The sequence below is a fragment of the Ursus americanus genome, chromosome 7 (assembly GCF_024610735.1).
Source record: "Ursus americanus isolate L20-20 chromosome 7, mUrsAme1.1.p, whole genome shotgun sequence".
NCBI classification, from domain to species: domain Eukaryota; kingdom Metazoa; phylum Chordata; class Mammalia; order Carnivora; family Ursidae; genus Ursus; species Ursus americanus.
Window position 1 is genome coordinate 66,040,420 of NC_142133.1, and position 14,009 is coordinate 66,054,428.

General features: G+C 41.3%; 1 protein-coding gene across 2 annotated transcripts in view; it reads right to left on the reverse strand.

Annotated features, from left to right (window-relative positions):
* Window positions 1-14,009, reverse strand: part of HADHB (hydroxyacyl-CoA dehydrogenase trifunctional multienzyme complex subunit beta) — a 35,682-nt gene that overhangs the window by 952 nt on the left and 20,721 nt on the right. For both annotated transcript variants that reach the window (XM_087863797.1, XM_045809254.2), the window contains 10 exons: window positions 13,313-13,412; window positions 9,668-9,755; window positions 7,963-8,150; window positions 7,452-7,632; window positions 6,244-6,365; window positions 3,825-3,904; window positions 3,700-3,747; window positions 2,754-2,841; window positions 2,356-2,430; window positions 1,779-1,943 (listed from right to left, as the gene is read on the reverse strand). In XM_087863797.1, coding sequence (XP_087719923.1) covers window positions 1,779-1,943; window positions 2,356-2,430; window positions 2,754-2,841; window positions 3,700-3,747; window positions 3,825-3,904; window positions 6,244-6,365; window positions 7,452-7,632; window positions 7,963-8,150; window positions 9,668-9,755; window positions 13,313-13,412 — 1,135 coding nt within the window. The remainder of the gene's footprint in view (window positions 1-1,778; window positions 1,944-2,355; window positions 2,431-2,753; window positions 2,842-3,699; window positions 3,748-3,824; window positions 3,905-6,243; window positions 6,366-7,451; window positions 7,633-7,962; window positions 8,151-9,667; window positions 9,756-13,312; window positions 13,413-14,009) is intronic.

Genomic DNA, 14,009 nt, shown 5'->3' on the forward strand with positions numbered 1-14,009 from the left:
ATAAATCAATAAATCTAAAACAAAAACAAAAAACTCATCCTACAACGTAGAATACAACCCCCCGACCACAAAGAATTATCTGGCCCAAAATGTTAACAGAGCCAAAGCTGGGAAACCCTACTCTAGAACCAAAATGCCGGATCCCTTCTCTAATCTCCTGGTTGTGTTTATTATCAGGCATTCGGCTCTTGATGAAACAATGCCAAGTTCAATCTACTTTCTAAGGTACATCATCTCCTCTCTCTGTCACCATACTATAAAATTCTAGAAAAAAAGGTACTGGGTGGTATTATTCGTTCCTCCACAAAGTATCCACTATTGTGTTATACTCTGTGTGGTAGATGAAGCTATCAGGGAACACACACTCAAAACCACAGGACACTCAACTATGTGGACTCCCCACTCTGCACAGTACCGTGCGCTGGTTATCTCCCTCGGTTAAGCCTGGCACTGGAAGATAGGAGAAAAGGCTCCAGTCCTGACTATGGTTTTCCGTGGCTGAAGTTTCACAGACTGAAAAATGCTTTTCATCATGAAGTCCGAAATGCCCCAACCTACGAATAACTGACCTCTTACTTCTTCAAAGTTTCTGAGGCAACCCATATATAGAGGTTTTTAAGTGTAAGGTGTTTAAACTTTTACATAGCTTATTCATCGTGATTAGCAACAGAAAGTTTCTGTGATCTGGAAGAAAACCAAATCCGTTTCCATTCGGGTTAGGGGAAAAAAAAAAAAGAGATTATAATTAGACCTCCTTCTGGATTTTATTCCCAGAGTGAAATGCTGCAGCAGGCAGTAAGCTGTGTCCGCAGCACAAGTAAGGCCAACGAAAGAAATCCAGAGAATACGAATCCCCCAGTGAACAGCAATGAGTCATCCAGAAGTAAATACATTCTCCACGTAAGGTGCAGTTCAGTTTTCAAGAATGATCATTTACTTCTTGGAGAGATTTTATAGATAAGGTCTCACAGTGACTAGATAAATGAGTAAATTTTATTATTAAAGAAGAAAATACATCAAAATGTTAATAATGATAGTGTCTGCTGAGGGGATTATAGGTGATTCTAATTCTTTTCTGTATACTTTTTGTACTTTCTATAATGAGGATGTATTCCTTTTAAAAATAAAAAATATAGGGGCGCCTGGGTGGCACAGCGGTTAAGCGTCTGCCTTCGGTTCAGGGCGTGATCCCGGCATTATGGGATCGAGCCCCACATCAGGCTCCTCCGCTGGGAGCCTGCTTCTTCCTCTCCCACTCCCCCTGCTTGTGTTCCCTCTCTCGATGGCTGTCTCTCTGTCAAATAAATAAATAAAATCTTTAAAATAAATAAATAAATAAAAAATATAGGGGCACCTGGGTGGCTCAGGTGGTCAAGCATCTGACTCTTGATTTTGGCTCAGGTGAGATCGAGCCCCACATTGGGCTCTGCACTCGGCACAGCATCCGCTTAGGATTCTCTCTCTCTCCTTCTGCTCCTCCCCCCAAGCCCCGCTCTCTCTCTCTCAAATAAATAAAATCTTAAATAAATAATATAAACATTATTTTAGGAATAGAAATAGCTTGGGTTTAAAAACCAACTTCCTTCCAAAATATTATCAGAATTAAAGCTGTACCCTCTTCCCCACAAAATAGGCTGCTTTTTTTCTAGTTGTCTGTCATCAGAAACATTGCTCTAAGGGTGTTTCAAAGTTAACTAAATGAAACATGCTCATATAAGCCTGTTTTGTGTCCAAGAAAATGACTTTCCAGAAGCCTCTATGAGGCTGCTGCGACGTACCTGCCCGCCAGCTGCACAGGCAGCCACTAAGCCATACTGGCCTCCCTCCTTCCGCAATCTGTTGGCAGCTGCCATGACCAACCGGCAGCCAGTAGCTCCAAATGGGTGTCCCAGGGACAGCGATCCACCCCAGTTGTTAAACTTCTCGAGAGGAGGTGACCCAACCTGGCTCCCACAAAACAGACACAAATATAATGATGAGTTAACTTAAGACTCAGGCCAGGCTCTTACCAATAGGAAGGTAACAGAGACTGAGAAAATGACTAACTTAAGACCCATCACATATTATTTTACTATAAAGAAAGAAATCCTAGGTCAATTCTGAAAGCCACGGACCATTTATTTTTCATCTAACACCAGAATTGGAAGAACAAAAGACAACCTAGATTTTACTTTCATTTTTTTCTAAAGATTTCCAAGAATTATTTTTCAACTAAGAAATAAATATATTTAATGTAATATAAAATTCTTCATAAGAAGGAGCAGCCTCCCCCTTCATATTTTTATTAGCAGCCAACTACACTCCAAATACTACAGTGCTTTGGAAATTCAATCATACTTTTAATCAAACACTTACCTTGGTTTTTCTACCCATGTAGTTTTGTGCAAACCAATCAGAATCCATGGCTTTAAAATTAGCCAAAATCTGACCCTACAAGGGAAAGGACCTTGTTATTAATGTCCCTTGCCATTAAAGTTGAGCAAATCTTTCAGTTTTTAGTAAAATTTTCCTGAGGAAACATTTTGCTACTTTCCAAGGGCTTCTAAGAGATTGCCTCAAAAGGTAGGTTTTCAAACTGTACCACTGGATTCCCTCCCCTTATGCCTCTTCCAGCAGTGCAGGTCAGTACTTCAAATATAAAGCTCTCCTGGTGTTTCACTCATATCATAAGCCACACCTGGATCTCCCACACAAACACAGACTACATTTTTTATGGTTACAATCCTTTGATATGTATCTTTTCAGTGACTTACTGAGAATGCCTCATGAAATTCAAAAGCATCAATATCATTCATTGTCAATCCTGCCTTTTCCAGAACTTTTGGAGTAGCATATGTTGGTCTAAAAAGAAAAAGTAATAGGTTAAGAATTTTAATTTTTAACCTAGGAACTCCTTCTTCCCCAAGCTGAGTTTTACATAAGGTATTATAATACCTTTCACTTATTCAGTGAATCTACTGTACAAACATTAAGGGTATATTCTGGAGTCAGGGATACAGTTAATAAACTATGAAAGAGAAGGACAAACAATGTGAAGAACCAGAAAAACACACAGTACAAAGGGCAGAGCACAGGGAAGAGTGTGGCTAGTTTGAAGGACATGATGGAGGCCAGTGCGGGGGAAGAGCCGTGAGGGAAGGGGAGACAATCTAAATATGAGGAGGCTATTATGAAGACTGTGTAGCAATATGAAGAAATAGTTACGACACCTTAATGAAAAAAAGAATACACGACTGTATATATAAGTAGAAATGTATAAGAAAAAATAAAAAAGGATCCAAAACTGTAAAATGATATACCAACATAAAGGAATATTTTTTAAGAATCACACACACACACACACCCACACACCCAAAGGGGGGAAAAGAGAATCCAACACACAAAAATAATTATGAACTCAGAACTCAATGTACTTTATTTTAATTATTGTATTTTATTTAAATTTTGTTAGTTACCATACACTGCAATGTTGGTTTCTGGAGTAGAATTCAGTGGTTCATCACTTACATACAAACCCTGGTGCTCATCACAAGTGCCCTCCTTGAGCCCCATCCCCCATCTACCCATCCCCCACCCACGTCCCTCCAGCAACCCTCAGTTTGTTCTCTGTCAGAACTTAATGTACTTTAAAATCTACATAATAAATGTGGGTAATCAAATACTTTTGATTATAGCCCAAGGATATACACTGCTACCTACCCAAGTAAAAGTTGATCTTTTGGATCCTGAGACACATACACAAAATCCCTAGGGCAAAAACAGAGGGGTTAGCTCCAGGAGTGAAATAAAGAAACTGAGGCAATTTATTTGAACATGTACCTTACCTCAAATATGCCTTCGGCTTATAACCCATGGCCAGAGCTTTTTCCTCTGCCATAATCAGCATTGCAGATGCACCATCAGTCTGAAATGTTAAGAACAATAATGTTAAATGCTTCAGCCCTTCTGGAAGTCTCTGTATGTCTTCTATGTAGGGTCCCTGAATCTCCCAACTAATTAAACTTATACAGAGATTTTACGTAACAAACCTTTTTCCATTTTATCATCATTAATTCACAATTCAAACACACACTGATTCATTTTTCAGGGAAGAGGGTAGAAGAACCTGTTCAAAAGCACCACAATTATCAAAATGGACGAAGAGAACAGGTAACTTTAGGAATATGTATTCGTAATAAACTTAGGCCCAAAGACTTGTGCTTTTGGCACAGAATATAAGAAGCTTTGTGAATTAAAACGATCTCTCATTTACTTACTTATTTTTACATTTTATGGACTGTTTCTGAGCTGCCTCCTGCCTGTGGAAGGAAACACAGGCTTCGAGGTGATATGGAAGAAGAAACAGGGAGGCAGCTGAGAACATCAGAACCATGGTCTTCCCTCTTTGGACACACCCCATATGCTTTTTCCCAACTGACGATCAAGAAGTTCAGAGATAAAGAGCTACCACTGAAAAAAAGCCCTTTACCATGACTTCAAAAGAGCTCACAACAACAACAACAAAACCCCCCCAAAAAACCCAAAATCCAAAATTCACTACTTGAGAGTTTGTAATATCAAAACAATTTCTACCACATTCTACAATATTTTTATAACTTAGTAACCCTGAAGAGACTAAGGAGCTACCACCAACAGAGGGGCCATAAAGCCTGGAAACATAGAGGACTATATACAATAAATGGTTTAGGGACATTTCCTTACGATAACGTGCCGCTGTGCCAAGCTGCAATGAATGTGGTGCATGAACACATTTCCTAAAACCCACGTATCCGTGATGTGCTGCCTCTGACGATTTGTGTTTCTGACTTTCACTGAATAAACCTGCACCTTTAGCACACCCCAGAAGTAATGAAGGGAGTCAGATCCGGCAAGAGTAGAGCCCACCCCATAGGCCCTATCATTCAATTTGGTTTTGGAAATGGTTATCTACCCAGTCCTTCACCACTCAGGCTTAACGGGGCGGGGTGGGGGGCGTGCACCCTCCTGCTGGAACCACTCCAAGAGTGGGCATTAAGTAGTCACTTAACAAAGTCAAATATGGCAACATGTGCCCAGGTTTCCAGACTTTGTGTCCAGGTAGGGAAGATGTATTGTACAAGACACGCTGACCAGCTGGACTGTATCTAGAAGACTACACCCCAAGGTAGTAGGAGAAGAGAAATCACATCCTATAAGCAGAAACAGAATCCACAGGGATGTTTAATTAAGGAGGAGTCAAAAAAACAAGGAAGGATATGAAGCTATACGCTGATTAGCAAAACGACAATGACAAAAAATGAGGGTAGATAAATGTATTCCATATGTTCGTAAGAAAATCCTTACAGAAACTGCTTACAGGACAGTAACATGGGGGCCAGTAGAAAGCATCATTTTTTTTTTTAATTTATTTGAGAGAGACAGACAGAACACACACACACACACACACACACACACACACACACACACACGCACGCACACGCATCCGAGCACAGGTGGGAGGGGTAGAGGGAGAGGAAGAGACAGAATCTCAAGCAGACTCTGTGATGAGCACAGAGCCTGACGCAGGACTTGATCCCACGACCCCGAGATCAGGATCTAAGCCGAAACCAAGAGTCAGACGCTTAACCACTGTGCCCCTAGGCGCCCTGAAAGCATCATTTTCTAGCAATCAGAGCTAGAAGAGGTGCCTCGTCACTCTCTCTGCCTACTTTCCACATCTTATATAACTCCTCAGATTCCTATCCTATGTTCTAATCAAGCTTTTCCCCAAAGAAACCCTTGCTCTCATACCTCCTTGCCATTCCCTTTGCCTAAAATGCATTTACTGAATTCCTGAGTTGGCTTGTACCCTCCCTTCAGATTTGCTGCTCACCCGCCACCTCCTCCGAGGAGCCTCTCAAACGCCTCCTGTCCGTGTCTTCTCCGTGAGCCTATGCTCGCAGCCACCACCGCACCTTCTCGCTCCATTACAATCACCGGCCTTTCTAACCCCGCTGCCTGGCACAGCTGGTCAGTCTTCTGACGGTTAAACGCCTGAACAGAACAGCTTTTTGTATCACAATGGAGGCTGGATCAGGTGACTCCAAAGGCCTTAAAACTAGGATCCTATTTTTTTAAATGATTCCATTTTAACATTTTTCTAATGAATTAACTGTATTTTTACACCTCTATTCATGATGCATACAAATAGATCTACTGTAGATTTTCCTGTTGAGAGTCCATAAATACAAGTCACTAGTAAACACATATCGCACACACAGTTACCAGGAAAGAAGAATTTGCAGCTGTCACTGTGCCATAGGGCTTGATGAATGCAGGTTTTAGTTTGGCCATCTGCTCCAGAGAAGAAGGACGAATGCCATTATCTTTGGTGACAGTATCTTTTCCTATAAAAACACGAGCTTTTTAACTCCTTATGTATCTTTGATAGAGTAATATGTTCTAAAAACTATGACAAATAAAATGCAAACCACACCTACTTATTAAAAAGAAAGTCTCTTCCAGTCATCAAGATATTATCAAATTTATTTTTATTTTTTTTTAAATATTTTATTTATTTATGTGACAGAGAGACAGCCAGCGAGAGAGGGAACACAGCAGGGGAGAGGGAGAGGAAGAAGCAGGCTCCCAGCCGAGGAGCCCGATGTGGGACTCGATCCCGGAACGCCGGGATCACGCCCTGAGCCGAAGGCAGACGCTTAACGACTGCGCTACCCAGGCGCCCCAAGATATTATCAAATTTAAAACTATACTTTTTTTTTCTTAGATTTTATTAAGTAATCTCTATGCCCAACATGGGGCTCGAACCTACAGCCCCGAGATCAAGAGTCGCATGCTCTACCAACCGAGCCAGCTAGGTGCCCCTAAACTATACTCTTAAGATACCTGGGAAATAATCTAAATGGTCTAACAAAAGGAGGATACCCTACTTATGATATTCATTCATATTTGGCAATTTTATACAGAAATCATATGAATGAAGAGTTTTTTAAAACAGGCACGTACATAAGAACTAAAATCAAGCAGGAAGACCTCAAAGCAGACTCAGAAAAACTTCTCTTTTCGCAATGTTGACCTATTGTTATAACATAAATTGAAACTTGAGTCCATGTTTAAGAGTGACTATTCTGGGGGCGCCTGGGTGGCACAGCGGTTAAGCGTCTGCCTTCGGCTCAGGGCGTGATCCTGGCGTTATGGGATTGAGCCCCACATCAGGCTCTTTCGCTATGAGCCTGCTTCTTCCTCTCCCACTCCCCCTGCTTGTGTTCCCTCTCTCGCTGGCTGTCTCTATCTCTGTCGAATAAATAAATAAAATCTTAAAAAAAAAAAAAAAAAAAGAGTGACTATTCTGGAAATGGAACCAATATACTTATTGAAAAGTCATTTGGGGCTTTTGGAGTTTTAGAAGCAATTCAGAACTCCCTAACAAGTGGCACAAAGCATTCTTTACAAAGTTGAGCAAACCATTTTACCTGGTACTTTGAAGGGCACAACATCAGACAGGAGTCCTTCATCCTGCGCCTTCTTGGCCAGGCTGTGTGAGCGCAGGGCATACTCATCCTGGTCCTGTCGAGAAACAGCGAAGGCAGCGGCCAGCCGGTCTGCAGAGTGGCCCATAGTCTCACTGGTGGAGAACTCGGCCACTGCGGGGAGCTGGGAAAGGAGCCACACAGGATCAGGATCAGGTATGCTGTCAACTGGTGTTCTACCGCACCTCGGGTTATCTGGGGAAGTCAATCAAGACCAAGATGGGAGAAGCTTTCTGTAAGCGGGGCATCTCCGAGGAGGGCTCACAAATTCAAATTTTCTAACCACAATCTTTTTTTTTTTCCATCTTGAGCAAATAATTAGCCCTTCCCTGTAATTAACAGAGTCAGCAACTACTAGAGCGTAACTGACCCTTGCTGTCTTACCTAATTCCACATCTTGGTCGTGGGATGCTTTGAAAAAACACAGGTCTTTTGTAAGAGTTCGCAATCTTACCTCAGGTGCTAGGAAATTCAGTCTGAATTTCGAGAACAAAGACAGTCGCTGACCCAGAGTCTTGGCCTTATTGAGCTCAAGCATCATTTTCCTCATTTTCCTTGAATGACGAATGGGGACATCAGACATTAACTCTACGCCACCGGCCACAATCACATCGGACTGCCCAGAAGCAATCAAGCCAATACCTACAGGGCACAGGCGACACGTATATGAACATTTTTTGCAGAAATTAACAGACCACTGATAATTTAAGCTTCTTCATTAAAAAACTGTATGACGGTCATCTGCAATAAAGCTTTTCATCTTTTCTCTTTTTTAAAAAGATTTTATTTATTTTAGAGAGAGTGAGCGAGCATGAGCAGGGGGAGAAGAAAGGGCGGGAGAGAGAAAGACAGAATCTCAAGAAGACTCCCCACTGAGCATGGAGCCTGATGTGGGGCTCGATCCCACAACCCGAAGATCATTACCTGAGCTGAAACCAAGAGTTGGAAGCTTAACTGACTGAGCCACCCAGGCTCCCTGCTTCTCATCTTTTCAAAGAGATTGAGATAATTTTTTTGAATGAGTAAAACTATATTCAATGAACTAAAGAAAAACAAGTTTCATTTAGGCCATATGGACACGAGCTTCTGGAAATATCCATTGGACCAACTCTCAAACAAATCATATTCTATACCAAAACATTCTTAAGATTTTATAAACTCCCAGCTTCAGTTTCAGAAAGATTTTTTTCCCCCTACAATGGGAATTTCTGCTATAAGCTTGAGAAAGTCTGCCTTTCGAAGCTGTGAGGCAGCCCTCCGTCATCTTTATAGTCACTGGCAAGTATTCTGTTGCTCTATCTACGAGCTGTCACATGCTTCATAGAACAGTGAATGCCCCCCACTCACTGCTTTTGGCATCATTCTCTGCCACTCATGAGGCGGGCTGCCCTAGCTGGCCTTCATGTTATTAAGAGAGCACACGATTATGACATCTTTCAGGTTTCCTGAATTTTCACAATAAGGACCGATGCTACAAAATGTCCCACGATTTTGCTAAGGTCTGTTAGGAGAATCTGTAACTAATTACAAAAATGCCACGGGTGTGGGGAGGAAGGAGAAGAAAGAGCTGTATTACAGCAGTGATTTATCACTAGGGCCGCAATCTTCACAGGGGAGTATCACATTAGAATCACCTAACTTTAAAACCGAGCAGGTTATAAATTATTCATGCCTCAAATTCAGAAGCACCCTCCTAGAGACACACTTTTCTAGCTGATAATCCCTGCGGTGGCCAGCCGTATCACTGATGGAGAAACTACACGAATGGCTGTGTCCCTCAGGTGCAAAGAGAAAGAAAAAGGTTGAGAACTACTGTCAAAAATAAAAAATGTTAAATATGACCTTATTTTTTAAAAAAGACACAAATTTAGAGATCTTTGCTAATCACTGACTTCTGTTAAGAGTACTTTTTTATGGGGTGCCTGGGTGGCACAGTTAGGTGTCCACCCTGGGGTTTCAGCTCAGGTCGTGATCTCAGGGTCTTGGGATCGGGCCCTGAGCTCAGCATGGAGTCTGCTTGAGTCTCTCTCTCCCTCTCCCTCTGCCCCTACCCGCCATGTGCTCTCTGTCTCTCTCTCTCCAAAGTAAGTAAAATAAATCTTAAAAAAAAAAAACTCAAGGAGAATTAACCTGCACCTTCTGTTTTCAAGTGAACACACCTGTGGTCATGGCCTGGTTGGCAGAGATGCAGGCCATGGTGACGGTGTGGGCAGGAGTCTTGTCAGAGAAGCCAGCTCCGAGGGCAGCCTACAGGAAATACATAAATGAAACGGTCACTTCTAAAGAAAGTACTACCTGGAATTGACGCTTTGAGCACCACTTCTCTCTGTGGTCAATCAGGAAACCCTTTTGAAGTTAATATTCTAGAGTAATATTTAGAATAAAATTAAGGCCATCACAGAAATGGCTTACTCATTTTTCATCTAGCCATTAACTGACAGACACTGCAAAATTCTTGAGAGCTGGTGTCTAGTGTGGTAAACAGGCTACAACACCCTTATATGTCACCGAATTTCTTAGCCAAACTTTGCTCCAAGCCTTCAAGGATATCAATACATAATTTGGCTTTAAGTTTTCAAATAACATAAACCTGTTAAAATACAGCTGATGAAATGATGAAACATAGAGTGGAGTAGAATCCTCATGAACTCTGTTCCTACAGTCGAGAGGGTTAGTGGCAAAGCACAAGTCATCAAACCAGAAAGTGAAAGTGATTTCTGAAGTACCGACCACTCCTAAGCAGAATTCCCACTCAGGTCCCTCCCTGCTCTCTGCTCATTCCTCTGACCGTCAGTTGATCTATCTTAGCGACCATCTCATACTCCACATACCACGCTGTAGAGCCAACACAAAGCCAAACTCGAAAACTTGCCAACACACAGGAGTTCAAGCTGATGAAAGAAACTTTGCGAAACTGCCTGAGCCCCAAGTGAGACTCTGACAAATAAGGGTGAGACCAGGTAAACAACTGGAAAAAGAGAAAGCTGTCCAGGATGATGACATAACAGGTGCTTCAGAAGAGAATAATTTGATGGGTCTTGACAAGAACCGAGGAGCTTCATTAATCTTGCAAAATGGCCTCTATCATGATGGCACAGTAAGAGTCATACTATTAATTGGGGAAATTATGCTGCTAAAAAAATATATCAATGTCTGATTCCATTTCTGCATATGTAAAAAATTAATGGATAGCTACAATATTTTTATAATATTAAAGTTACACTTTAAAAATAATGCTCTCACTGTCCCCCCACCAACCACCACCACTATTTACCATGAGATCTGGGTTCCCATTAGAGGAATTCTTTTTTAGTGGCCCTTTTCTGAAACTATTTAACTAGCCTCAGAATACAAGATCTCCTATAATCTGCTAAAATAAACATGTTTCTAAAGTCTGGATTAAGGAAGCTCCATATTTCTTTTTTTTTTTTTTTTTTTTAAGATTTTATTATTTATTTGAGAGAGACAGAGAGCACACGCAGGGGAGAGGCAGAGGGAGAGGGAGAAGCAGGCTGCCCGCTGAGCAGGGAGTCTGATATAGACTCCATCCCAGGACCCTGAGATCATGACCTGGGCTGAAGTCAGACAACCAACTGAGCCACCCAGGCGCCTGAGGCTCCATGTTTCTTCACTGATTTTTACTATGATACTTACATGCCCTATATACCATCGTCTGTAGAAATACAAGTGCGTCACAGTAGTATATATGCAACATAACCTTATTCTGGTCTTTCTAGGTAGGCTTGATACTAAGTGCCCCACCTACTTTGCTGAAAACTACTCTGGCACCGGCAATCAGCCTCTCAATTTAGACCAAATTCAAAAGGAACAAAGCAGCAAATCTCCAGGGGGCAGAAGAGGACAACACACCAGTGGGGCAAGTGGAAAGGGCGCTGAGGTCGTTATGGCTTCATCCTCACAAGGTCCTTTCTAGCATGTGTTACACCCTTGGCCCCAGCTGGCTCTCAGGACTGAAAGAGCTTTAAATAGAAGTGGTTTCTGGTGAACCTTGTCCACACGCTTCTATTTAAAGCTTGAAGAGCTCTCAAGGCAAGCCTGTGCTCTGGATGGTACACCAAGGGAAAGGGGGAAGACGCCTCTTCGTTAAGTAGGAGAGCAGGGAAATAAACAGAGGTCTTTCAGTAAAGTCAGGTTCATGGGAACTCAGCATCAGAACCTTTAGGATTTCTTCCAACATTATTAATACAGATAACAGGTCCTTAAAAAAGTTCTCTGGCTGGAAGTCACATTAGCTTTTAGGTTACAATACAACTGTAGAGACATCTTCATAACATATTCCCCCAACGCCGCCTTTCCCTGTAGCCACCACAAAAATCACCCGGACTGCAATGCAACTGGTATTAGGACAGGGCAGGGAGAGGGAAGCTGCCGCTGGTCAATTAATAGCTGAGATGTGCAGACAGATATAAAATTTTCAGACAAAATTTAGGGGAAAAAACTATGGCTTTAAGGATTAGGATAGACTAGAAATACTGAGAAAATTAAAATACTCTATTTACTTTTTAAATGCTCTTATAAGTGCCATTTTTTTCAGAATATAAAGTCGAATATGCAATATGAAGAGCTTGATGCAATTATAAAATTATCATATTTGACACAGTTAGAAACGTGAAAGGCCACGAAAAACCAAAAAAACCAGGATGGGGAGGGAAAAAAACCCTTTCTGTTCTTAATTCTTTCCCGCCTCCCTAACATGTATATACAGTTGATTTTGTGGGCTTAAGGAATGCCAGGCCTTCAACAATGTTAACATTTACTGGCAGATAAAAATGTGGGGCAGAACCAGTATTTTCAGTGCTGCTCATTTTCCCTCCTCCCGACTGACAGTGATGTGAATCGTCGCCCTACCACTATACTGAACGTGGGAATATGGCAGGCCCAACACTAGAACTAAAGAAAATGCTTAGCACACTGAAATGTGCTGTGGAGTCAACTTTATCCAAATAATCACTTTCAAATTGAAACAAAGCCCAGAAGATGTGTTCGGACTACGTGCTCACTATGAAACGCCTGTACGATGGGTCACAGAAGTTTCAAGGTCTGTTATTACCTTGGTTGCCACCAATAAACACTACCTGGAGCTGTGCCAACTAGGGTAAAAGTAAATGCCTGTGAAATCATTTAAAGAAACAACGCCCTATGTGTCACCTAGTTAATGGGAATACCACGGCTACCTGCAACAAAAACCACGTTACGAAATAAGTTCTTTGCACAATGTTGAAATTTTAAGTTAATTAGTAGCCACGATAACATTACTAAAAGTCACATTAGCCATACTTTGCCATAATATATTATCCTAGGAGAAAGGACAAATGAACATATAGCCCAAAGCAGCTCAAATAATCGATCTGATTTATAGTATAGGATAAATATATACTAGTATAGTGTATATCATTTGATTTATACTATAACTCTGTTAAGTATTAAATAACATTCGTTATTCAAATTGTAAAATCACATCTGAAGTCAAATATAGCTTTAATGAGGGGCGCCTGGGTGGCTCAGTCGGTTAAGCATCTCCCTTCAGCTCAGGTCATGATCTCAGGCTCCTGGGATAGAGCCCTGTGTCAGGCTCCCTGCTCAGTGGGACATCTGCTTCTCCCTTTCCCTCTGCCCCTCCCCCTGCTCCTACTCTGCCTCTCTCTCTCAAATTAATTAAAATACACACATATACATATAGCTTTAATGAATCTGAATAATGTAAAAAAGTAATTCTGTTAACTGAAATTCACGTTGATTTGCCTATCAATCTCTTTGAACAATACGAAGTTTGTTTTACTCACCTCTCTAGCCACATTGCTAGTTTTCACTTCCTGTATAACTGTGCCAAAGATGATATAATCAACAATATCCTTTGGGACATTGGTCCGATGTAGCAAACCCCTGAGAGAAGTTCAAAGCAAAAACACATTTCACGCACCAAGACAGTGCCATAGGTCATAAGATAAAACACTGTACTTCTTTTAAAAGGTTAATTATGAATTTAAAAGAGTAGAGACTGTATCTTTTCCTTAATTCAACAAGCATGTGGCACCTTATCAAAGAAGAAATGAATAAATAAGTGATTTAAAAAGTCAACATTTAGGAGCTCCAGGGTGGCTCAGTCGGTTGCATGTCCGACTCTTGATTCCAGCTCAGGTCACGATCTCAGGGTTGTGAAATCCAGCCGTGCGCCGGGCTCTGTGATCATCGTGGAATCTGCTCGGCATTCCTTCTCTCCCTCTACTTCTGCTTCTGCCCCTACCCTGCTCATACACGTGCGCGCTCAAAATAAATAAATAAAATCTTTCTTAAAATAAATTAGTAAAAAGTCAACAGTTGATGTTCAATTGGTAGAGAAGTTAAATACAAAGAATCAAAAATAATTTGGAAAAAGATAAGACAGATACATAAACACAGTAATGTTAGTAGGAACCTAAGTTTCACTCAAAAGAGAAAAGAGAGACAGATATAAAATCAAAGAGTTGAAGTAAAGTACCA